This window comes from Danio aesculapii, chromosome 1 (genome assembly GCF_903798145.1).
Source record: "Danio aesculapii chromosome 1, fDanAes4.1, whole genome shotgun sequence".
Lineage (NCBI taxonomy): Eukaryota > Metazoa > Chordata > Actinopteri > Cypriniformes > Danionidae > Danio > Danio aesculapii.
The window spans coordinates 59,867,212-59,892,911 of NC_079435.1; the positions used below are offsets into that span (position 1 = coordinate 59,867,212).

General features: G+C 35.9%; 1 protein-coding gene and 1 non-coding gene across 2 annotated transcripts in view; both read right to left on the reverse strand.

Moving 5' to 3' along the window:
* Positions 1-25,700, reverse strand: part of kpnb3 (karyopherin (importin) beta 3) — a 50,295-nt gene that overhangs the window by 23,347 nt on the left and 1,248 nt on the right. The window contains exons 2-16 of the mRNA XM_056463329.1: positions 21,749-21,829; positions 16,950-17,142; positions 14,615-14,717; positions 14,344-14,440; positions 13,689-13,793; positions 12,167-12,289; positions 10,176-10,296; positions 7,608-7,695; positions 6,026-6,132; positions 5,815-5,939; positions 5,647-5,736; positions 2,739-2,912; positions 1,525-1,743; positions 131-214; positions 1-45 (exon numbers count right to left, since the gene is read on the reverse strand). The exon at positions 1-45 is cut by the window's left edge and continues 88 nt beyond it. Coding sequence (XP_056319304.1) covers positions 1-45; positions 131-214; positions 1,525-1,743; positions 2,739-2,912; positions 5,647-5,736; positions 5,815-5,939; positions 6,026-6,132; positions 7,608-7,695; positions 10,176-10,296; positions 12,167-12,289; positions 13,689-13,793; positions 14,344-14,440; positions 14,615-14,717; positions 16,950-17,142; positions 21,749-21,829 — 1,755 coding nt within the window. The remainder of the gene's footprint in view (positions 46-130; positions 215-1,524; positions 1,744-2,738; positions 2,913-5,646; positions 5,737-5,814; positions 5,940-6,025; positions 6,133-7,607; positions 7,696-10,175; positions 10,297-12,166; positions 12,290-13,688; positions 13,794-14,343; positions 14,441-14,614; positions 14,718-16,949; positions 17,143-21,748; positions 21,830-25,700) is intronic.
* Positions 11,960-12,097, reverse strand: LOC130234242 (small nucleolar RNA SNORA84). Its single transcript, XR_008838287.1, has one exon. It is a non-coding gene; the product is annotated as a small nucleolar RNA SNORA84 (small nucleolar RNA).

Consider the following 25,700-nt stretch of genomic DNA (forward strand, 5'->3'; position numbering starts at 1 on the left):
CAGGATCTTACACATGCGGGCCCAGGCTGAGATCATGTAGGAGATCTGAAGACAGGAGACAGAGCAGCTCAAACACACATGAAGAGAGACACTCAGGGTCTGTGATGCGCTTATTTTAGCTTCTGCTGACCTGCGGATCGTCGTCCTCCAGGTCATTGAAGTCAGTCTGAGTCTTCAGGAGGAGCTGCATCACTGCTGAAGCGTCCGGCATGAACTGCAGCACAAACACACATTAGAAACGGGTTACATGAACACGAATCAGGCATTCGGTCAAGAAACAAAAGGGGTTCAAGAGAGACGCAAGAAAACAAAGAGGGGGATTTTTACAGTTATTTAGGTTTAAATAAGAGAAAATTCTGGAGAAAAACTTAATCAAAAATGGCATACTATAACAATCACTAATGGACTATTATTCTAGAGTGTTAACCTAATATTTTAATGTCAGTAATTTATTAACATTAGCCAAGTATGAATACTTTTGTAAAACATTAATGACAGTTTAACATTTAATGCATTAAAATCCAAGTTGTGCTTGTTTACGTTAGTTAATGCATTGGGAATTAACATGAAATAACGCCATTTAACTTTACATTAACAAAGATAAATAAATACCACAACAAATGTATTGTGTTCATACTAGTATACAATTAACTAATGGACCCTTGTTTTAAAGCAGGGGTCACCAAACTTGTTCCTGGAGGGCCGGTGTCCTGCAGATTTTAGCTCCAACCCTAATCAAACACACCTGAACAAGCTAATCAAGGTCTTACTAGGTATGCTAGAAACACCAAGGCAGGTGTGTTGTGGCAAGTTGGAGCTAAACCCTGCAGGGACACCGGCTCTCCTGGAGATTGGTGACCCCTGTTTTAAAGTGTTACTAATATTAGTAGATAGAAAAGACCAAAAATCAAAGCAAAAACGACCTATAACATTTTAGTTGGAAGAATTATAGATCAAAAATTATGAAAACATTAAAAAAAAAATTGCATTCAAAATAACTTTAAGAAATTACATTAAAACTTAATGTTAATCAATTAAGGAAAATGACAATAATGTATATTATAAAAATAAATTACAAAAATAAGTCACACTTAAAATTAAAGATCAAACTATTTCAATATTTAACAGTAAATTAATATAAAATTCAATAAAAACTGATTAATGGAAACTATTAAAAAGTGTAAAAATGTAAATTAAACTTTTTAAATGAATAAAATGACAAAAAAAAGAAATCACATTAAATAAAGGCTATTAAAATGGTCTAAATAATAATAAAAAAACACTTAAATAATTCAAAGCATTAAAAAGTACATAAATACTGAAATAAAAAAAAAGTTCTGCATTAATAAACTGTTGACTACAGTGGTCAACAAGTGGATCAAAAATGTTAAGGCAAGAATGGGTGTTTAACAGTTTTAGGGCAGCATTGATGAAAGGATTTGAACCACTTTAAAATGTTGACTACTGCATAAAGGATAAATTAGATTAAAAGTTAATGAAGGAGTTATTAGTTAACATGATTACCTTCTCTTTGCCCACAGCCAGGCCGATCAGGCTGATACACTCGATGGTTTTTCCTCGGAGCAGACGAAGCTCTTTCTGAATGGCATTTTCCACGATGTGTTTAAGAGACGGCATGAACAGGTCATAATACGGCACAAACTTCTCCTCCGCTGTATCAGCCACTGAAGCGATGGACGTCACCACCTGCTCCAGCACCAGTTTAGTGCCTTTCTGGATCAGCTAGAGGAATAAAAGCCAATAATACAGAGAATTAACTCACCATCATGAACCAATTGGCAAAGAACGTCAAAACACTGCAAACATGAGAACAATGGTCTATATGCACAGCTTGTGTTTTCAGTCAATGATGAACTTCCGGTGAAAGGTTAATGTGACTATTTAACATCAATGTCAGCCTTAATGTTGTAATTAAAATATAATCAGTTAAATAGACTTAAGCATTCATTTAGTTGTTAAAGCATAACGAGATTAATAATACTATAAAAGTCCATATTTTAAAGACATGGTGCAGAACAATGTAATTTAATGCAGTGCTTCTTGTCCAGTTTGAGACCAACTTTATCAATCAGGCAGTGAAGATCACTGATTTTTAAAGAAATCAGATCTTAAACGCTGTATTTTGTAATGGTAATGCAGTTCACAGCAAGCGCTTGGGCTAGCTGACTGAAAATGAAGTCTGTGTGCATATACCCCCTTTCACAATCACACAAAACCTAACACCTGAATTGAGGCTCAATTCAATTTCAGTTCAGTACACCTAAAATGAAAAATCTATTCATTTCTGAATCAAAATTCAATAGGCCTCAACACAGATCAGAGTAAACCTCACCACGATAGCTTTGTGCACCTAACAGGAGAGAAAACACATGAATAAACTGGTTTCCAGAGCTAAAATAATCACAGCAGGAGCTTGTTAATGCAGTAAATGAGTAGGCCTGTCACAATAACCAATAGAGCTGTAGTGAAATCACTGCATCAATTCTGTGATTCAAAATACATCACTACTCTACCGAATCAAATCTGAGCTTAGTTTTAGACTGCAGACGCTAGTTTCTAAACAGACATCACTGTGTGCTTAAGAGTTGGACTCTGCACAATACCTTCTTAATACCACTTGAACCTAAAACATAAATACTAGCCTAGAGTGCTATAACACACCGAACAAATATTTCATCATCACAGGCCTATAAAATGAGTGGTTGTGCCGTATGTACCTCCTGCAGTTTGGCCACCATGATGACGTGCAGATGCTGGACGAGGCTGTCCAGATACGGGACCAGCAGGGTTTTAGGACAGTCCTCTGTGAAGTTGATGAGAGCGGCTGCTGCGTGAGCCTGAACACGAGGGTTCGACTGATCCTCCATGGTCTGCAGGAGCGCAGAGATCACCTAAACAAACAGGAGATGGCAAAACCTCCAATTATTCACTCTCCAGGTTCAGAATCACCTGTTAATATAATACTTACAATATTATAACTACAAATAGTCTTAATTTAATCAATTTCATAATATAACAATTAGTGCAGTCAACCGATTAAATTTTTTTTAAACCAAAACAAAATTAATAAATAAAAAAAAGTGCTTTTTTTCTTTGCAGTTAATCGCGATTAAACGACAAATGTTTTTGGCTATTTAAATGTAAAATTATATAGTTTCTTTGCCTTTAATTTACATTTAACTGAATACGATTGTTTATCAGAATTTTTGCTTAACTTGTAACAGATTTCTTCATGTAATCAACATGCATGAAGAAATAAACCATCAAGATCCTCAAATGGTTAGCTTGAAAGCCATATTTACCACAGGAATAAAAACAGGCATGTAAGTGCCATTTGAATTTCACAATCAATGGCAATCAAAAACAAAACTGATTTCCATGTTGGATTCTATGTACAGCGCACCCAGCAACTCCCTTCAGATTCATCAACACGTACCATCGCGTTCATCAAACTTGCTTAAACTAAGGAGTTCTAAAGTATGGCTGTATTGTACAAGCAAGGAATCTGACACGGCAACGTGAAGCAGATGCTTTCCAAAAGTTGTGTGTAAGGTGGGGTGGGAAACACGTGATGGACTCAACTAAAGGGAGAGGAATGCGCTGTCTGGCCCTTTTCATTGAGTACATTTACATGGACACCATAACTCCGACTGTAATATGATTAAGATAATAAGCTCATTAAGAGTCTACCATGTAAACAGTGTTTTTTTGATTACCTTAAAGAAGTTGATTACCAGAGTCATGAAATGCGGAAGCTTTTTCTTTCTATTTAACTTGCGGTATCAAATTCCATTAAAAGGACTTTTAAAAGTCCTTCCTTGGTTATCCATATTTCTTTGCACGTTAAACACACTTCAGCAACAGGAAATAAAAACTGCAACTTTTTTTTTTTAATGCATTAAATATTTCAAATTAATTGCATGTGTTAACGCACTAATAATAATAATAATAATAATAATAATAATAATAATAATAATAATAATATATATTAACAATATTAATGCAGAATAAAAAAAAAAATTTACAATAAAGTAAACAAACAACAACAACAACGGTATAATCAATTATTATATTAGAGTATATTTAAACAAATTATTACATATAACACATCATAAGTGTAATTCAAATAACTTCATCCTCTCTGTGATAATTATCCTGACCTGAAACTTGGACCTTTTTATCATATGATGTGGGAATGTGGAAACGTACTTTTGGAATGAGGTCGGTGTTATTTTCTCTAAAATTGAATATCCTGTACCAGTGAATCCATCCATTCTATTACTGAGCGATGATTCTACATTTAATCTCACCAAGCTACAAAAAAAGGTTTGGCTGGCTGGCTTAACTTCTGCAAGAAAACTACTAGCCCAACATTGGCTGCCTCCACATAATTTGGACACATACAAGTGGTTGGTGCAGAGAGAGAGTTTTAATTTTATTGCCATTTCAGATTCTATGGCTATGTCACGGCAAAAAAAAAAAAAAAAAAAAAGAGATCAAATGTATCACGGTTTATAAATACCAATTTTCTATAATTATAAAAATATTCTAACAATTAAAAGTAATCAATAGCAATAAATAATACACAAGGTAAAATGCATAAATAATAATAATAATTATAATAATAATAAAAGATAAAAATCTAAAACAGTTTAAGGTTTCCTTTTGCTAAAAACTACAATTTTAGACGGATTCACATTTAAAAATATTTCATTTAAAGTCTGTCCAGATAAAAATTGTTGTCTGATAACATTAAAAATGGGGCTCTCCACAAGAATATGTTTTAACAGTTTGGTTTGTTGCAATATAGACATCTTGGGGGTAGTGGTTGGTGCAACTTCAGCCCATTATAATGTTGAAATTATCCACAGCTCGAGTGAAATTGGTACAAATGAGTACATTAAAGATCTGGACTTCAGCTGCTGACAAAATCTCCATGTTTATTGCACACAGCAATGATCAGGATCCAGAATGACTGCCTTACTTTGTATATTTGATACAGCACTGTTTTTGTTTTTCTGGTAATTCCATTCATTAGATACCCCAGTTTAAGGAGACCGCAGGAAAGGGAGGTGGGGGTAGTTGTATTTATTATTTCATTATATTGTTAGGATAGTGTGGACTGCATTGACATTTCTTTATAGCTCCAAGTTATGTTTAATTAAAGAGTTAGTAAATTACAGCTCAGATCAATAGTGTGTCTAAATGTTTACTTGTGTTGCCAGTAGCTGTGTTGGGCTGCTAATAAGGCTGTCAGTATTTATTGACCAACTTAAAATGTACATTATCTTTTACTGAACTGAAAAGACTCATGTAATACTGTAATAATGGTCAATTAACTGGTTTAAAAAGTGAATAAATCAAGCAAATTGAATTTGCAGTAGGAGTAATTGTTAAGACTAATATAACTCATCTAGATTAAGTTCCATTAAGACATCCCCATGTAATTCACAATTAAATTTACATTATTAATCTCTTAATTACTTACTATTTATGAAATAATATGACATTAAGCAATAAAATACAAGTCTATGCTCTACTTTCAAACCTATTTGTAATTCATTTCCCCCCTTTTCAAGCTCTTGCACACAAACACCACCACACCAACTAAAAACAAGGCAATACCTTGTCATGGAATTTCTTCTGGAAGGTTGGGGCGAAGTCTGTGGCCATCTGTCCAATTGCATTGCAAGCAGCGTATCGAACCCTGGGGTGCTGAAGGGGTTTGGAATCAGTTTTTGCACTATATAACCACCAAATAAAAATGAAACCGGGCCATTCGAGAGTTCTTACAGGATCCTGACAGAAGAGCAGGACGAAGCTGACGATTTCACTCAGAATGGCCTCCATCTGTTGATGACAGCCTTCACCGATCGCAGACAGAGCCATCAGACCCGCGTGCCGGTACTTCCAGTCCGCTGCAGGAGACACCAGAGCCATTCTGAAGTGAGCAGATACTTATTGCACCTCTGGAAAAGCTATATTAACCGACGCATTGACTCACGGTTCTGCAGCATCTGCATGATGTGCTGTTTGATCATGGGAAGGATGATCTTTCCACCAAGGCCACACGCTATCCTGTCCAGAGCACTTTCACCAGCAACGGCATTACTGAAGAGAGAACATTTTAAACACTTATATAAAACTGTAATTAACACTGCTGTTCTAAATTCTGTATATTATATAATGATATTATATACTATAATTTTATTCTTGATACACAGCTCGGCATTCTTCAAAACTCTTGCATGGAGAAACAAGCTCATGGTCGTCACAAATCAGTGTGGAGTACATCAATGTTTAATTGGAGGGCAAAACTGGTCTTTGAATAAACTGCATACTTTCTAAAGCTAAAATGATCTGCATACGCATAAAGTCAAGTGTGTGTGCGTGGATATTAAAGTTTTTTTTTTTTTTTTTTTTTTTAAGTGCAAGTTTTTGTTTTAACATTGGGGTCATTTTGAAATATCACCCAACAAAGATTTAAAACAACCACAACAATAATAATTTAGGGTTTTTATGTCTTCTATTAAAATTTAAGCTTTAACCAAGGATTTTCTAGCTCCAGTGCCCTCTAATTCAAGCACTTATTTTTAGGGATACGTTTCAAGTGAGCAAGGTTGCATCATGTTACCTTGCAAAGCCTGGTTTATACTTCTGCGTCAAGTGATCGGCGCGACCTACGGCGCAAGCCTTTTTATACTTCTGCGAGCTGTTTCTGTTGCTCTGCAATACACTTCCGAAACACTAGCTGGCAGGTGCCTGTTTTCTCTGTGTCGAGTTCTTTCGCTGGTGTTTTGTTCTTTCTGAATGCTTTCTTAAAATGTACAAGTGGCTCAAATTCGCTCATTTTGAGGCGGGAACCGGTGGACGTGCAATAACTTTAATCATAAGGTCAACACAAAACATCAGTCTCCATCCGGAGCTCCTTCACGGGACACCACACTTGTAAACACCCGCACGGCTCTCACCTCCCCCCACACTCATCAGCGCTACCAAGCCGACCAATCGCGTACGCATTAGATTTTTTGAGGCGCGCGTCAGCGATGACCATGGCGAGGGTCTATCCGTCTACGTGCAGGCTGCGCCATAGTATATGCATGCGCTTGACGCAGAAGTATAAATCAGCCTTAAAGCACCGTATTACATCAAACTATTATGGAAAAGCACTTTTTTGCATTGATTTTAGGTCAGATCTGAAATTCTCATGCATTTCTGCTTGGTATTAAAGAATATTCAGCACATCCTAGACTATTGTACAAATGATCTGATATTAACTTTTGCATGGATTCCATTGAAAACACGAGCCTAGGTTTTAAGATAAACAAATGCTTCTCTTTGCCTCATGGATTTACAAACTAAAATTAAAAAATAATGAAAAAAACCACATGTGGGATCCCAGTGACATGCCTTTTATAATTCGATAAAACGCTAACAAGCTTCCCAAGAAAACCAAATACTGTAATAGAAATCTACGGTACACAGATTACCCACTGCTCCAAAATGCTTTAATCTGATTGGTCAGTTGGGTGCATATAGTACACCCCCCAGAATGTACTTTAATGACGTGCATATTAAAAAGTCACCTGTCGAAATCGTCATCCTCCAGTTCATCAGCCATGGCCCACTCCTCATCCTCCTCCAGATCCACCATCATAGTCAACATCTGAGGCACTGAACACACAATCAGTCAGTATTACACAACTGCTATTAACTAGTTAAGCATTGACTAATTATAAAAATACGAGTGTTCTACCATAATAAGTCTATTACACAAGTTATTTTTAAGGGGGGCAGGGCATGTCACAAAATGCAGCTGCCAGAGTTCTTACCCGGTCTAGAAAACGGTCATTTCACCGCAACTTTATCCTCCTTACACTGGCTGCCTGTTAAGTTTCATATTGAATTTAAAACATTGCTGCTTACCTTTAAAGCTTTAATTAATCTAGCTCCTGTTTATCTAAACAACCTTCTGTCTCGCTACAATCCAACTCGCTCTTTAAGATCTCAAAACTCAGGGCTTCTGGTAGTACCTAGAATAGCAAAGTCGAGTAAAGGAGGTCGAGCCTTCTCATTTATAGCTCCTAAACTCTGGAATAGCCTTCCTGATGACGTCCGACCTCAGACACACTCTCCCAATTCAAAACTAGATTAAAGACCTATCTGTTTAGTTAAGCATACACTCAATGAATCACATAAAGGTATGATGCATGACTGTGCTCCACGAATCTCGTTTATATACACTATAAACAGCAGCTACGCTAATTATTCTTTTTCCACCTGGGATACTCATTCTCAGAGTATCCCCAGAGACTATGCAGCGCTACTGATGCGATTCAAGACCTGCAATGAGATGATCCCAAGGTTTCCATAATCCTGGACCAGGCCGTATCCTGAGCAGCTGCTGTGGTGGTTATGGAGGAGTGGAGAGCATGAGACTGATTCCTGTGAGGCTCCAGGAAGAGATGAGTCTTGCTGACCTCCAGCTTCTCCACCGCCTAGACTGCTGCTATGCACAAGGCGTTTGGCCAGTGGGGAAATGGTTGTGCCCAACTGAGCCTGGTTTCTCTCAAGGTTTTTTAATTGATCACTTTTGCCAATTGGTGAAGTTTTTTTTCCCTCTCCGCTGTCACCACTGGCTTGCATGTTTCGGTATCTATAGAGCTGCGCATCCTTGGATTTGCTCTTCAGTGTTTGGACTCTCAGTAGTGATTATAAAACCACACTAAACTGAGCTAAACTGAACTGAAACACTGACAACTGGACTGACACCGTTTCAATTTATGTGAAGCTGCTTTGACACTCAACACTGTAAAAGTGCTATACAATAGAACATGCTTCATAGTAAGTGTTTTTACAAAGAGCATGTGAGAGGATCTTCTCCAAGTACAGGACCTATGAACTGGAAATAGAGTGGAGGAACCATGACGTCACCTTGTAGGCTAATCAGCTGCTAGCAGAAAACTGGTTCCCTCGATAAAATCTCTTTAGGCTTTTCGAAGAATGCAAATAATAAGCTGTGTTCAAACATAGTTCTTTACACTTACACGTTTTGTCCAACCAGATAATCCTCACACAATAATATGACTTTTAGGTAGTAAATGCAAGAACTAAAAAGCTAACATTAGGCTATAAACTGACTACACTGACTTCAGAGCGCTCGCTTGTTACATCACCACTACTCTGCTACCGACAGCTTTAAGCTTATTTTACTAAAAATGGTCCATGACAAAGATTCTCTCGATTATATTATAATTCACGCTACACATTATAAACAAATACATAAAAAAACGCATTTGTATTTAGACCTATGTGCCATTTGAATGGTTTTTCCCTGGGAAATACATTTGTTTTGCTTTACAGTTGTTGTAAAAATTAAAACACGTACTGTATGTCTTATAAATGGGCTGGTAGAAGAATTTGACAATATGAAAACCTTGTATAAAAATATCACGGTTTCACGGTATTGTGATAGCTGCTCTAAAATATTTTCTTTTTAAATGTCTGGGTTAAAAAAAAATTATAATTAAGAAACACTTCTGCTAAAAGAGACTTCTGCCATCTTCATTGGTTTAAAAAAACACAGGTTTCTTTAAAACTTGAAAAAAGCATCTTTGGCTATCTTTCTCTCTTATTTTTTTAGATATAAAAAGTAAGCCGCTGCACTGTTCAGGTCAATAACATTTTCAGATGTTTCTTGAATCGTGGGCTGTGTATATTAATGCATATTTCAATGTGGAGGGTCTTTTTATTCTGGAGATACTGTTGCCCTAAAAAAACTAAAATAAAAGTGTGTTTTTTTTTTTACATATACCTTAGAAACGGTGTCACAGAAAATTTTTACGGCTTTAAAACCTTGTCTTTCAAACCATGGTATAACTTGTAACCGGTTATCCCATGCCAAGCCTACAATTTATTATCATAAGATACATTTACATAAGTGCATCGTGAGATCGCCAGGAAACTTATTTTAGCAATTTAACCAAAAAAAAAAAAAAAAAAAAAAATCCATCAACTTGAGGGAAACGGAACTGCTAAAACATTAACTCACTTCCGGGTTCTTAATAAAAAAATAAATAAATAAATAAAAAAAAACAGCAACAACGTCATAGTTCCTCCACTCTATTACCCAAACATCATGTCAAGTCTCTCACCGCTCTGAGCAACGATGTTGGTGTGTTTCCTCAGCATGGCAGCGGCAGTTTCAGAAAGTGTGACGATAACTTCCAGAGCCAGCTGACGCTGCATGTTGGTGAGATTCGTATCTGCACACAGCTGGAGGTAAGAGGAAAAACCTAATTAACACAACTGTAATGAACATGATTCTGCAATGAGCAAAGGCCATGACATTGTTTAGGCATCATATTTATGGACATCAATTAAAAATCTTGCATCTAATCTTGAAAATATGTGCTTGATATGGTCAGTGATGGTGGAGGACGGGGAACACGAGAATAGTTTGGGACATGGAGAGGGTAGAGTACTCAAGAATAATTGAGAAGCACTGATTTAAAGCAGCATTATTTATAGGGTCACGAAACACCAAAACACGTCTTGATGTTGACAGTCATGTGTGTCCCACGCTGCTAAAAACACTATTAGGACACATATTTCACAAAAGCGAAAAGTTTTTGCGTTGAGCAAATTCATTTGTCCGGTTTGAAACGAATTTTTGAAGCTGCGTCACGGCGATTAGATCCTTGTTTGTAATCCAGTGTGGAGAGTGGACGTCTGTACCTGTGAGTTCATCGTGTTGTCTCTGAATGAGCAGCATTAATTCATGAGAAAGACATGGTTCAATCCAATCAGCCACTCTATTGTGAATGAGCTGCAACTTCATTAATATGCATGATAGCTTCGAAGACCGTTTTTACCTGTTACATCGTTCAGACGGCAGAGAGACGTCACATTGTGTTGCCAAAACAAGGGGAAGAAGAATTGTTTGGAGACAGGTTGGCAGTGTTGAGTTAAAAAAAAAAATTAGCTGCAACGAAGGTTGTGTTTTCATTTCTCACTATAAGCGTGCGGCTGGACTCACATGTGGACTACAGTGCACGTGACAGAAATATGTTTGTAAGGAACATTATTACTCGAGAGCTTATCACATCTGGAAATGGTGAAATCCGGATTTGCCGCTCGTCGTCTTATAGAAAATACGCGGCTCCAGTTGGTGTTGATTGTCCCGTCACTACAGATTTGGTAAGTGTGTGTGATCAGTGCCCTTTGTTTGTTTATTCAGTGGCAAGTTAGTTTGTATCATCAGTGGTACTCTTTCAGTGTTTAAAGACAGACCTTAGTCAAAATGATTTAGTTAACAGTATGTTAATATCGCTGCAATATGATAGTACAATATTATAGACAAAGAACTGCTGTAAATGCTGCTCTGAGTGTAAACATGCAAACACCTTAAACTATTACCGTCACGTAGGATTTTTGCCGCATTTTGTGACAGGATAGTCTATACACACAGGGCTTTCTGACGCTACGTTACCTACCGAGTGCATTTAAGTTACTGAGGTTTTTTTTTTCTCCCAATCGCTGTGTGGTACCAAACATTCCATTAAAACTACACTCTTCCAGCAGTTCCTTGCATCCAATATCTCGTTTGTCATGGGGGCATGCATGAAATGTTTCTGAATGAAAGTGCCAAACTGCAGTTACTGTCGAAAAAATTAATATTTTGGAAAATAATTTGATGACTGTCCATGTAAACACAGTCACCGTCTTTTCCCCCCTGCGTCTGTGTGTTTTGCCTTTGTGAAAATCAGCACGTGCCCAATCGGAAACTTTCATTTTTATGCAAAACCTTCCCTCTTTCCCTTCCACGACTCTCCCACCTAAACAGAGCCAGACAAACCCACTTTCCTGACTTTTTCCAAACTAAAGGGTGTGAAAGGGGGTTTGCGGCCCTTTAAACATCATGGTTTTAATGCTCATGACATGTTTCTGCAACCGGGCTGTGGAAGCTGCATGGAAATGTCAACCACCACGCATTAAATTGCAGAGATCAATGTGTGCCTGTCAAACACAACCTCAAGCATCAGCACAGACGAGCTGTCTTAAGGAACCACAAGGCAACATGAGGTTTCTAATGCAGGATTCATTCGCTACAGATCAAATATCAACAGTTTACACATCATCTTACCTTCAGGCTCAGCTGCAGAGTGGCTTCCAGGTTTGGTCTCAGGTATTTGGGGGCCGTGTCTGCAATCTCCACCAATGACTTCAGCACTGAGTCGTCACCACGGTAACAGGACTCATTCACTGCCTGATTGAGGACAAGACCACATTCTTGTACCTCATATCTTTGAACACCATTTAAAGGGAAAGTTCACCCAAATACAAAGTGTATTCTCGCTCAATTGACTCCAAACCATCATGAATGCATTTGTTTTCTGCTGATATCTGAAAGATATTTTGAATAAAGCTGGAAACCATTGACTTCCATGACAATACATTTTAGCAGGGCTCTTACACCTTTTACAAAGTCAAATTTAAGCACTTTGAGCACTTCCCAGATGCATTATTAAACTGACATTAAAAGTGTGAAGTTACATGCATACATGTTTTAAATTAAACGTCAAAGGCCACAGATTTAATGAAAACAATTAAATAAAATAAAAATCACAGGCACTTGCTAGAACTTCAGAGTAGGGATGTGCAATTACTCAAATTTGATTTTGATTTCGGCTTGTAACGATTATGAAAAAGCATTAATCGATTAAATGATTATTGCATCATATACCGCCCCCTTTCCAGTTGTACACATTTGTTGCTCTGCAAAGCTCAGCTCCACGTGAAAATGACAAAGCATGCACTGTAATGTAACGTTGCAGCACGGGATGCGCATCATTCATTGATGTACGTTCGAATCATTCATGTTTTTAAAAGCGCAAAAGAGATCGCATGCTGTTGTGTGGGTGTGTGTGTGTGTGCGCGCGCTCACAATCCACACAGATGTGACCTCGCTTTACTGAGACGAGCAGAGCACACATCTTAAGTCATCTTAATGAGCGCTTTAATGGTCAAATACATGCTAATTTGTGATTATGTTTAGTGATTATTCATATTAACCCTCATTTATCAATTTCTGTTTAAATGGAAAGATTTTTTTCCTTTAACCTATTTCTAAACATAACAGATTTAATAACTCATCTCTAATAACGGATTTATTTTATCTTTGCCATGATGACAGTAATTAATATTTGACTAGATATTTTAAGATACTATATATATATATATATATATATATATATATATATATAAAAATTAAATAAAAGATTTACAGGAGAGCAAATAATTTTGGCTTCAACTGTATATCATTTTGAATAATCTTAATTACAATTATGACCAAAATAATCGTGATTATGTTATGTTTTTCCCCTTAATCGAGCAGCCCTACTCCACAGATTTCATTTTATGCAAAAACAGAGATTTATACATCTCAGAGATTTATACATCAAGTTTAAATAGAACTCATTTAGGTCAGACAAATTACTACAAAAACCTTGCAAACATTATATTAAAACTGAAGCATTTTCAAGGATTTCCAGCATCCATAATATTTCACAGAATGGTTGCAGATTTTAAATATCTTGTGTTTTCAGCAGGAAACTCTGATCTAAAGCAGAAGTTTGTGCTAAAACGTGTGGTCAGAAGCTCTTCACCTGCAGGATGCCAGGAAGAAGGTCTGAGAAGTGTTTCAGCAGGGCCGTGTTTCCCTCATTGGACAGGATGAAGGATGCAGCAGCACGTGCAGAGAGCGTTCGAATCTGAAAGTGAAGAAAAAATATATATATAATTAAAATGTATAATAATTTTTAAAATTATACAAAATATAAATTTGATCTGGCCAATCCAGATCAGAACTTAAGTTTAAAAGTTCATTCATTCATTCTCACATCAGCAACTCAAGGATATTTAATGGCAAGATAAATATAGATCAATCATACTACAGAATAATATGCACCATGAGAAAGACCACCACAAAACAAGTCCACTGATTGGGTGAAACTGTAACCACTAATTAGCATGTAATTAAAACCCTCAATTGAGTATTTTATCTTATTTATAGAAACACAATGCCAAACATATCTGCATTTAAAAATAATATTAAAAAAAACTAGAAATCTCATTTTACAACCTTTCATCCTAGTAGATGATTTAAAATCCCTCTTTTCTGAATTACATGAATCATTAGTTTGAACATGTCAGTGTTCGAGGAGATTACACTGAAATTCGTAGTGCTAAATAAAATGTCATGAATTATTATTACTTGTGGTTATCAAACGTGTGGAAACGGCGAATAAACGAGACCCTGACCTGTGGGTTTTCCTGGTCCTGCATGCACTGAACCAACATGCGCTTGATCACTTCCATGTAATGCTGCTGCTGATTGCCGAAGATGCCTGGGAAGTTCCTGAATTCAGACAACAACAGATAAAATTATCAAAACATTTAATACAATTTAAATGAATAAATTACTTTACAAAAATATTTAGACAGTCAATTCACACTGGATTGATATATAACAACCCCGTTCTGAAACAGGGATGGAGGAAGTAACTTCAAAAGCTGCACAAAAAGTTCACACCAGAAAATGTGCAGCGCTGCTTCTCGGAGGCCGACGTCTTGAGAGTTGACTGAATCAAAGAGGAACTTGAGAACTTCTGGCCACTGATTGTTGCCGTCATCATCTAGAGATTAAGAAAAGGTATTTGTTTAATTGGCTTGATTCAAATGTAGTAAAAAAAACCCTGATGAACTTTATACACAAACCATTCTAGTCCTAATAGACTGAGCCTAAATGGTCTTTTGTTGATTTCTATGTTATGAAAATGTTCTATATAGGGCTGGGCGATACGGCAAAAAATAAAAAAATCTAGGTTTTTATAAAGTTTGACTGATTCACGATTTATTTTTTTTATTGTGTAACTAGTCAACTTAAAACATAACAACAACATGACTGAAGTAACATTCTCTTTATAAGAAACTTGAAAAACCATCTGGTTAAGGAACATTGTATTTTTAATGGCCATGCCATACATAAATTGGTCAAGGTGTAAACAAATTCACAAGTTATATATAGTTCCAGAAGATAGATAGATAGATATATTTATTTATTTATTTATTTATTTATTTATATATATATATATTTATATATATATATATATATATATATATATATATATATATATCTATATATCTATATATCTCTATATCTATATATCTATATATCTATATCTCTATATATATATATATATATATATATATATATATATATATATATATATATATATATGTGTGTGTGTGTGTGTGTGTGTGTGTGTGTGTGTGTGTGCGTGTGTGTGTGCGTGTGTGCGTGTGTGTGTGCGTGTGTTGTGTGTGCGTGTGTGTGTGTGTGTGTATATATAAATATTCCAGTTGCAGGAAAACAGAGGTATTTTTTTGCAAGTTTTGCTGAGCCTAGGACAGATTGTCTGTCAGCTGACTTTGTCTTCTTCTGATTGAATGACAGGTTGTAATGCTGCTGCCATTTTCTTAAAAAGATACAGTGGAAGTAAAGGACTGAACATGGAAACTGTAAAGCCTAATTTAACCCAATGTGTGAAGTTCTGGACGTATAGCAGGAGCAAATACTAGCATCAGATATGTGTCTAATATAAAATATATTTATTCTATTTTTCTTTCCCCCCCCCCTTTTAAATACCGATCATTTGATTCGCTTTGCACCACTCTCTGTATTATGCTGCCTGACTGGGTTTCAACTAGGTCCGCTAAATGACGTCATGGGGGCAGGTACTTTCACTTCTCATTGTTACAGCTGCTCACCTCTGCTCGTGTTCAAACCAAACTAAGATTAGCGCGGTTTAAACTAAGATTGGTGCGGTTTTTCAAATGGCAGGTTTTTACGTCCTTCATACATGTTGAGAGATCGAGTTTATCGACTTGATAAGGGAATAGGTCTTGACAATCCACACAGACGTGACTTAGTAAAGCGTGAAGTCATGTAGGATTTCACTTGTTGTATTAGTCTGAATGTAAATCCCCCCGTCAGGCAGCGCTGGAGTAGCGCGAGACCAAAGCGCATCAAACGAAAGGTATTAACAAAAGAAAAATACACAACTTAAGACACTTAAATGCTTGTGTTTGTTGTATTTGCACCAGCTCTGCGATGCAGGCCCACAACTTCATGCATTGGGTTAAATTAGGCTGTCCAGTCTTTGTGTTCAGTCCCTCACTACCATGATTGAAACCCAGACAGGCAGTCAGGCAGAGTGAACCAAAGCACATTGGTGCAATCATAATGCATCTAATATTTTTTTTTATAAAAAAAAAGATAATAAATAAATACGATTTAATATAAAATTAAATTGTCTCAACTTAAATTGAATCGTAAAAATAATTTAAAAAAGAAAAAACCCAGCCCTAGTTCTTTTTTATTAAAACCTTGATTTAACGCATTTAAAATGAACAATTAAAGATGCACATATACAAGTTAAGAACATCTATAAATGTCTTTATTATTTTATACATATGAAATGCTTTGAGCCATTTGTGACCTAACATTAATAAAATCAGTTGTTACTGATTTAATAATAATAAACAACAGCCTGCTCAAACTTTTGCAGCATCAGTAATGATTATTTCTGCCTCAAAATCATATTTCTGATATTGATGTCTAAATCTTCAGAAAAAGAGATGAAATGAACCCAAGCCTCTCAAGTGTCGTGTGATTGGCTGTTTGAGCGAGTGTCATCCTTTCAGTTAAATCACAAACTCTAGGATAAACCTCAGGTTAACTGAAAGCTTATATTTGAGCATTGTGAATCCACTGAGCCTGATCTTAACCCGGTTGAATTCATTTGATTTTTTTTTTAACACCTAGAGCGTGTTTGATTCATTTTGTGCAACAACAGTCCACTAACCGAGGAGATTGCGTGCGAGCTCTGCAGCAATATCACAAGTCTTCTTGCGGATGTTGGTGGAGGCTTCAGACTGGATTCCAGCGAGCAGCTCTGTCTTGATGGCCGTCTGGATGTCTACGGTCAGGTTGGGATAAACCTCCTCGAAAGAGGAGGACAGCAGGCGGCGCAGCAGAACGGCTGCCATCTGCTTAACCTAAAACACCAGAACACATTATCAGAAGAGCCTGACACAACACTTCTGCTATTTCTGCTTTCTAAATGAAGCTGCATTTAAGAAAAACAGGAAGATTAAACTGCAGAGGGCTGGGTTTAGAAGTTGCAGCTTCTGTTTAGGTGGAGATTCAGTCTACAATGCATCATCAGAGCTTGATTTATTTCTGTTACTTTATTTAAAAAAAAAAAAAAAGGTACAATTTCTCACTATTAACCAATTATAAAAGTAAGGCTTTTAGCTCAAACTAATAATATTGCTGCTTATTAATTGTTAAGGTATTAGTTGGGTTTATTTTACAGCTGCAGAATATATGCTTTCAGTGTCAATATCACAATACTCACATCGCAGGATATGCATTGAGTCTGGATTATAATCATTTGTGTTTGAGACTGTAGGAGAAAATGTAAAGCATTCAGGCATAAGCAACTGTTCTGTTTGCAACTTTAATAATAAAGTGTGTTGAATTATTTATAAAAAGGCTATAGACTAATATTTTGCGTTTGATTCAATTACTGAAAGTATTTGCTTATACAGCTTGTAGACTGTTAAGATCCCATGACCAGATTCTTTTGTCTGTCCCTCGGTCTCGCTGCAAATCAAAAGGTGATCGAGCTTTCTGTGTTGCGGCCCCAAGGCTCTGGAAAAGTCTCCCTCTGAACATCAGGATTTCTCCTTCATTGGATGCTTTTAAATCTAACTTAAAGACTTTTTACTCTCTTGCCTTTGAGTGACACATGCATGTTATTTGTATTTTAGTATTTTATACATATCTATAATTCCTTGTATTTTTAATACCAGTTTTTATTTTATTTTATTGTAAAGCATTTTTGATCAACTACGGTTGTGTAAAATTGTGCTCTATTAATAAAAGTTTGCCTTGTCTACTGTACATGAATATTGCTAAGACTCCTCGGAAAACAATTAAATGCTGTTTTATGTAATTGACATGGTTCTTTTTTTTTTGTTTTGATCTATGCTTGTAGATTGTCATTTTATGCAGATGCACTCCCCAACAGAAGAATCCCAATGAGTTTAAAATGATAAAATTCTTTACAGATTATATTTATTCATTTGAGGTCTAATGCCGTAACAGCAGCGTTGGCTATATTCATGACAAAACCTATACTAAATATACTAAACTACAACCATATCGGTTTCTTAATAAACATTCATTGTACAAAAAAATAAACACTGAAAGCCATATACAATCTTTAAGTTTGATTAATGATATTCTAAAGTACCTTTATTGAACATTTTCCTAAATATAGTTCCTGAATAAAAGCGTTCTCTAATATAATTAAAAGATACACACTTAAAATATGCGTTCTATCATTAAAATACTCTTACACAAGTCAAATTTTTCCTTCTTTTAATAAGTGTGTTTAAGTCTTGAATGGTCGATTCTACATTTCTTATGTACATCCTGATCATGTCTATCTTTTCTATTCTTTTATTTAAAAATAGCTTCCTTTACTAAGAGATATGAATTGTTTTCAATATGTTTGTTAATTTTTCAAAATATAATGCAGCCTTGGTTTGGTTTATGGGTAGGATTAGAGATGCAACATGTAGAATATGCACACTGTAAACACTAATAAATAGACAATCTCTTAAAAACAGGCAGGTCATAAGCTAATAATTAGTAATTAAGCTAAACAATAACAGTTCACAGGTGATAATTGATACTTTAACTTCTGACAACACTTTAAAGTTTACTGGAGCAGTGCATTGACCAATCAGCATTCAGAACCAAAAGCCATTCTTTTCTAGACCCTTGAGACACTTCAGTCAAAATTACAAGGAACTCGTGTGTGTCATGTTAAAGATGTTCCTCTGTACATCACATTAAGTCAGAATTAAGAAAACAGAAGTGCGCACAAGGGCATTTGTAGGTATACCATCGCACTCTAGTTTCACACATCTATAAATATCCGAGGGCAGAAGACTGAAGAGAGACAGTAGGTGAAGAGCAGCCGTGAAATGCAGAGACAGGACAACCAAACAATGCTATAATCTTAATTTCGGGAGACTAAAATAGTGCATTGCCTTTTATATACTACAGTATATCCATACAGATCATTTAATAAAAATAGAAGCATCTAAAAAAGTTATTACTTAAACTCCACAAACAAAATCTAATATACTAAAGTCTTCAGTTAGTAGGATAAAGGAAACTGAATGTTTAACCCAACATTACCTTTCAAATACTTAATGAAATTCTGAATCAGGTATGGGATTATATACTGTATATATTGGGTACATAAACTTTGTTTTGAACTCTGATTTCAGGTAAATTACAAACCCAACTCGACACAGATTCACACATTGCAATATTGATGCTGGAATGATATATTGTGCAGTCGTATCATGCATTTTACAAAATAAATAAATAAATAAAAACAAACACTGATAAAAAGCCATGAGATCTTTCAATTTGAACAATGATTAACAAATATCTTCAATTTCTGCAGACATTTTAAAACCTATCCTAAAATCATTAAGTATATACACGATCTATCAAAACATGTGGAGTCAAAATAACCTTGCACAACTCACTAATAGGTTTTGTAGTGTAAATATCTCTCTGCTCTCATCTTGAGCAATCACAGTTGTTCCAGGAATCAAAATTCAACACCAGCATAAACAAGGTCAATCTGAATCTCTCTTCGCCCACTCACGGTCAGCACAATGCCTGTACTTTACCATTAACCACATCTGAATGACTGCGAGACACCGGCTGACCCACAGAGAGCAGCGATGAGGCTTAATGCACAGTGTAAACAAAGCACTTTCTGATATTTATACAGTTTAAGGAAACACTGCATAGACTAGAGCTGCACCATATTGAAAAAACTACATTGCAATATTTCTGCAACTTATACTGCCATGTTTCACTAGATACACTTTAAATATAGCTCCATTTGGAAAGCATATTTAATTTCAGATTGATCTGGGATGATTTTGTAGAGTGCATTTGGATAAAACATTAAACTGATTAGCAGCATTAGAGCAACATCTAATGGTTTTCAGGTTTAGGAATTATCAAATGCACGAATAAACCTGCACTGTTTTTATTGTATAAATAATTAATTAATCTTTATTTAAAGCCACACTGTTAAATTTTTTTTTTTTTTTGAATCAATAAGCAGTTTTCTGTATTTTAAGATTCATGTTTTTATTTTAATGCTTTTGAATTGCATTATGGGATCTTGATCTTTCTTCCAGCAACTTTTAACCTTGAAAAGAGACTTCTATGAACATTTTTAATAGTTAGCAGTGATATTTTGTCTGGGTTTGTGTTGTATATTACGCTGCAAAAACATTGTAATAAACTGCCAGCACATTTTCTTCTATTTTACAGGCTTATTTCTCTAGATCAGTCTTTCCCAACCCTGTTCCTGAAGGCACACCAACAGTACACATTTTCAACCCCTCCCTAATCAAACACACCTGAATCAACTTCTAACATCAGAAGAGACTCCAACACCTGAAGTTAATGGGTCAGAAAAGGGAGACATCCAAAATATGTACTGTTGGTGTGCCTCCAGGAACAGGGTTGGGAAACACTGTTCTAGATATTATCTAATAATAATACACATCATATTATTTCAAATGTCAATAGTCACATTGTTAAACTGTAGACTTGAATATCAAAAGTCAGAGCAGAGATCAACGTCCCATAATGCAATTCACAACATTAATTACACTGTACAAATGAAATAATCCTTGTCCAAATGTTTAAACTTGCTTAAAATATTAAAAATAGACCTTTAGACCAGTGTTTCCCAACCCTGTTCCTGAAGGCACACCAAAAGTACACATTTTCAACCTCTCCCTAATCAAACACACCTGAATCAACTTATAACATCAGCAGAGACTCCAACACCTGAAGTTAATGGGTCAGAACAGGGAGACATCCAAAATATGTACTGTTGGTGTGCCTCCAGGAACAGGGTTGGGAAACACTGCTTTAGACAATTGATAAACTAGCCCTTTATTATGGTTAAAAATAAGTGTCCACAATTGTCATGTGTTCTGAACTGTGCTTCCTGATCTACTACAATTCCGAGTCCACGTTGACATTGCAATATCGAAGCTAAATCAATATATATCGTGACGTCCTAGCATAGAGCAGGCCTGCAAAATATTGAAAAATCTGGCTGTATTTGGTTTGCCTGCAATATATATTGTGATATGAATATAATCTCACTACATGACTTAAAATAGCTGGAAAGACGTCATTCATTTAGATTGACTGGGATAATCAAGTCTATGCAGTGCATCTGCACAAAATGTAATAAATTACCAACATATAAACACGACAGAGTAAAAATAAGTGAAAAACAGTGCTCTATGATCTTCTGTGGAGCCTAACAATACTCAAATAAACAAATCAACCATGCTCATTATTGTATAAATTATGTAATACAATAATATCTCTATCTTTATTAAACAGTGTAATCCTGCGATGTGACTCTTGCGCATTCACACACTGCAATATCGATGCTCAAATGATCTATTGAGCAGCATTAGCATAGTCTAAATGGACGCCTGGAATGAAGACAGTAAACAGACTCTCACGCACCTCCTCGGCAGCGGATGCATCACGGATGGCCTGCAGTAAAAATGTGATCTTGGTCTGACCGGGAATGGTGTCATAGGCTTCCTACAAGAGCAAAAGCACAAGAGTTACTGGAGGGTTACATACATTGTAGACTATTTAAAATAGCCATGTTAGTATCATCATCGCAGTGTATTTATATGGCAAAACAATTATAAAAACTAATACAAGTACAATAAATACACTTTAAAAACAAATATATATAAAAAAAAAAAAAACAATTGCAGAATTGAAATATTGTTATACTATTGCAAAAGAGTAACTGGAGGGTTACGCATGTTGTAGATTTGATTAATAGCAGCCATGTTAGTATCTCAGGGTATATTCATAACAAAACAATGACAAAAGCAAAAAAAAAAAAAAAACACAAAAGGCAGATTGTTGTTGCTGTTATTGTTATTATTATTATTATCATCATCAGGGCTTGAAATTGCGACCCTTTTGGTTGTATACGCACCTGAAATTTTATCTATGCACTCTCATAATATATTTATGAGCATTTGTGCGACTGCATGTAATGATTGTAGTGCGACCCGTTTTCATTTTTTCTTTTTTCTAATAACGTGCTGAATCGGTCTTCCCTGCCACTATATTGGTTCATATTAGCTGTCACTCACTCAAGATTTTCCATATGTCAGACGACAGGGAGCTTTTATGACTGCGGGAAATTCAAACAGCTGAATTATGAGGAAGACGCAATGAAAAGTAGGCTACACAGGTTTGCAAACCCACCTAAAGTTACAAATAATGGCACCGATGAGAGCAGTCGTGGCGAATGTTGATCCACCAGTAAAGAGCGTGTTTTCGGAAAGAGTTCTGTAAGTCTCGGAGTGGATCAGCTATTTAATGGCTAAGTTTAAACTGATACTGCGGCTCATGACAAAAAAAAAAAAAAAAAAAAAAAAAAAAAGTATTGTACGGGCGGTCATCGCGAGAATCTTGCTCTGTTCCGCTCATATATTGGGTTGGCTGATTTTCCACAAACAGAAAAAAACAAATAAATGTAAATCGAACATAACGAGATTGTGCATTTAAAATGTGCAGTCTTCCTGAGCGTGCATGTGTACAAATTAACATGCATACAAAAAGAATAGTGCAAAAAGTGTATTTCTTACTGCAACGCTTTTATTTTGTTTGATGAAACAGATTTATTTTTCATAAGATAACAGTAGGACTTTTTATAGCAGATAACTCAAGCACATTCAAGTCAGCATGATAATGAGAAATGCAATTAATCCTTAGCATTATTATCAGCATTAATATTTGTATAATTATTGGACATTCATTTTGGAATTATTGTGCAAATATCAATAAGTGGTCACAGAATTAGTCAGGTAGTGGTTTATAGCTTTGATTGATGTTGTTTACATATAATAGACCCTTTTCACGTTTCCGGGTTTCTCAACAGGGGAAGTCGACATAGTTTGGAAAAACTTAGAGCGCAGTGAATGCGAGAACACAACAGTTAATTTTTTTACAATTTTATTTGCTCAATAAAAGAAAAACTCTACGATGGTGTTATAAAGACTTTCAGAAAAAGGAAAAAGTGTGTGAGACTGATGACAGCAGTAGGCATGGGCCGATACAAGATTCTGACGGTGTGACAACCTTGGATAAAAATATCACGGTATCATGGCATTGTGATTACTGCTCCAAAATAAGTTCTTTTTAAATGTCTGGTTAAAAACCAACAACTCCCCCCAATAAAACAAATTGTTTTCTGAAAAACATGTAAAAAAAAAAATAATAATAATAAAAAACCTTAAATATAGAAAACCTTGGCGGTTTTAAAACCTTGACTTTTATAAACTGCGGTAAACCTTGAAGACGGTTCTCATCCCATGCCTAGACGGCAGCCAGAGGAGATAACGTCAAATTAGCCGTTCTGTCCCATCAACGCTGTAATAGAAATGCCTCACAATAGCTGTAATTTGGTTGTTCATTTCGAGCCTTGTTTTACTATTACTTTTTAAAGTTGTGCTTACAGAAGACAGTCAAAATGACCCTGACTCACATAAAAAAAAAATAATAATAAAAAAAAAAAGACTTAAAGTAGAACCGAAGACACCGTTTTGTTATACATAGACGATAACGGCAAGTTTTTAAATGTGGATTTGCAGGGATTTTTTTTTTTTTTTTACATACAGTATAAAGTGACTGCTTCTCAAAGATTTTTTGCTTAATATCTTGAATTTTGAACTCAAACTAAAAAAAGACTGACTAAATCCTGGTGGGACTGTATAAAGCTCACACACTGAAACCCAAACTTTGCATTTCCAAGAAGCACAAAAAGCTATTGTCAAGTAAATTCAATTCAATTCATCTTTATTTCTATAGCACTTAGGGTTAGGTATATTATAATGTAGATCGTGTCAAAGCAGCTTCACATAGAAGTTCTAGTAAAGTGAAACTGTGTCAGTCCCATATTTAGTTTAAATGATCATTTTGCAGGAAAACTTCTGTTTTTAGTTGAAGATGGTGTTGTTAAAACCTCATAAAAATTGCTACAGTTCACCCTAGAGCTGCATGATTAATCGAAAACAAGATGGCGATCTCGATTCGACCACACACTCGATCTTAATTCAGCCAATTCTATTTTCAAGGTCAGTAGAGAAGTGTAAAGGCGCACGCACAAGTCTTCACAGCAACCATGTAGCTCAGCAACATGGACACCTCCAAATGGCATTTAAAGTTCACATATTGTATTTATAAAGGTATAATTCAGCCGCAAATGTCATTTGTCTTAATGCAATGATGAAGTCACGATGCGAAATCACGCACTGTTCGTTTACTACTGAGAGGACGCGCGCGTGCACGCCAATGAGGTGTACTTTAGTGAACAGAACCTGCATAGGCTGTGAATTACAGCTAATAAAGTTGTAAATAACGTTCAGTTTGTTGCACAGAGCGAATATTTAGGAGCCATGCGGGAAGTATGATTTGGATGGTATTATTTTTCAATGATGGCAGCATTTTGAAAGGACTTTTATTTTATAAACAGTCTAAAGTGACAGCTTCACTCAAAACTTGAGACATTATTTGCTTTATATCTTGTATTTTGTTGTGTGAAATCTTGTTTTTGAACTCAACCTAAAAAAAGACTGACTAAATCCTGGTGAGACTGTATAAAGCTCACACACTGAAACCCAAACTTTGCATTTCCAAGAAGCACAAAAAGCTATTGTCAAGTAAATTCAGTTCAATTCATCTTTATTTCTATAGCACTTTTACAATGTAGATCGTGTCAAAGCAGCTTCACATAGAAGTTCTAGTAAACTGAAAGTGTCAGTCCAGTTTTCAGAGTTTAAACGAACATTTTGCAGGAAAAGTTCTGGAAGATTGTGTTGTTAAAACCTCAAAAATTTCTACAGTTCATCCTAATTGTGGGAAATGCATCAACTTGCTTTATGATTTATACGAAGCATGTCTGGAATGAGCTTTAGCGACTGGAATCTCCACATTATATTAAAGGAAGAGATACCTCTTGAAGATAACATCAAAGCTCAAGAACCTGAATTGCAACTGTAGGCACAATGACATGATTGTCCACCACTTAAGAGTGACATTACAGCTGATTTTTGGGTGCATGTTGGCCCTTGTCATGCTATGAGCGCCTGAGTCAGTTTCCGCTGAGCATTAGTGGCACACCGCTCATGTATTGTGTGGACTAAAGGAAAGTGCTGACCGGTGGCAGAGATGAGCGATAAGACCCAATGACCCGTCCTGATCCACATCAACTCCCCACGCAGCTTTAGCACAGATAAAGAAGCTCCCAACAAAAGCTCAGCTCCACACGTGCCAATGGGAGGCTGAGTTTTGGGGGGAAAATTCGAATTTGCCGCGAAATCTGCAACGCTGGTGACTTTCCATGCGTAAATGGGTTTATAAGAAGTAGCTAGCAACTTGTAGATAATTT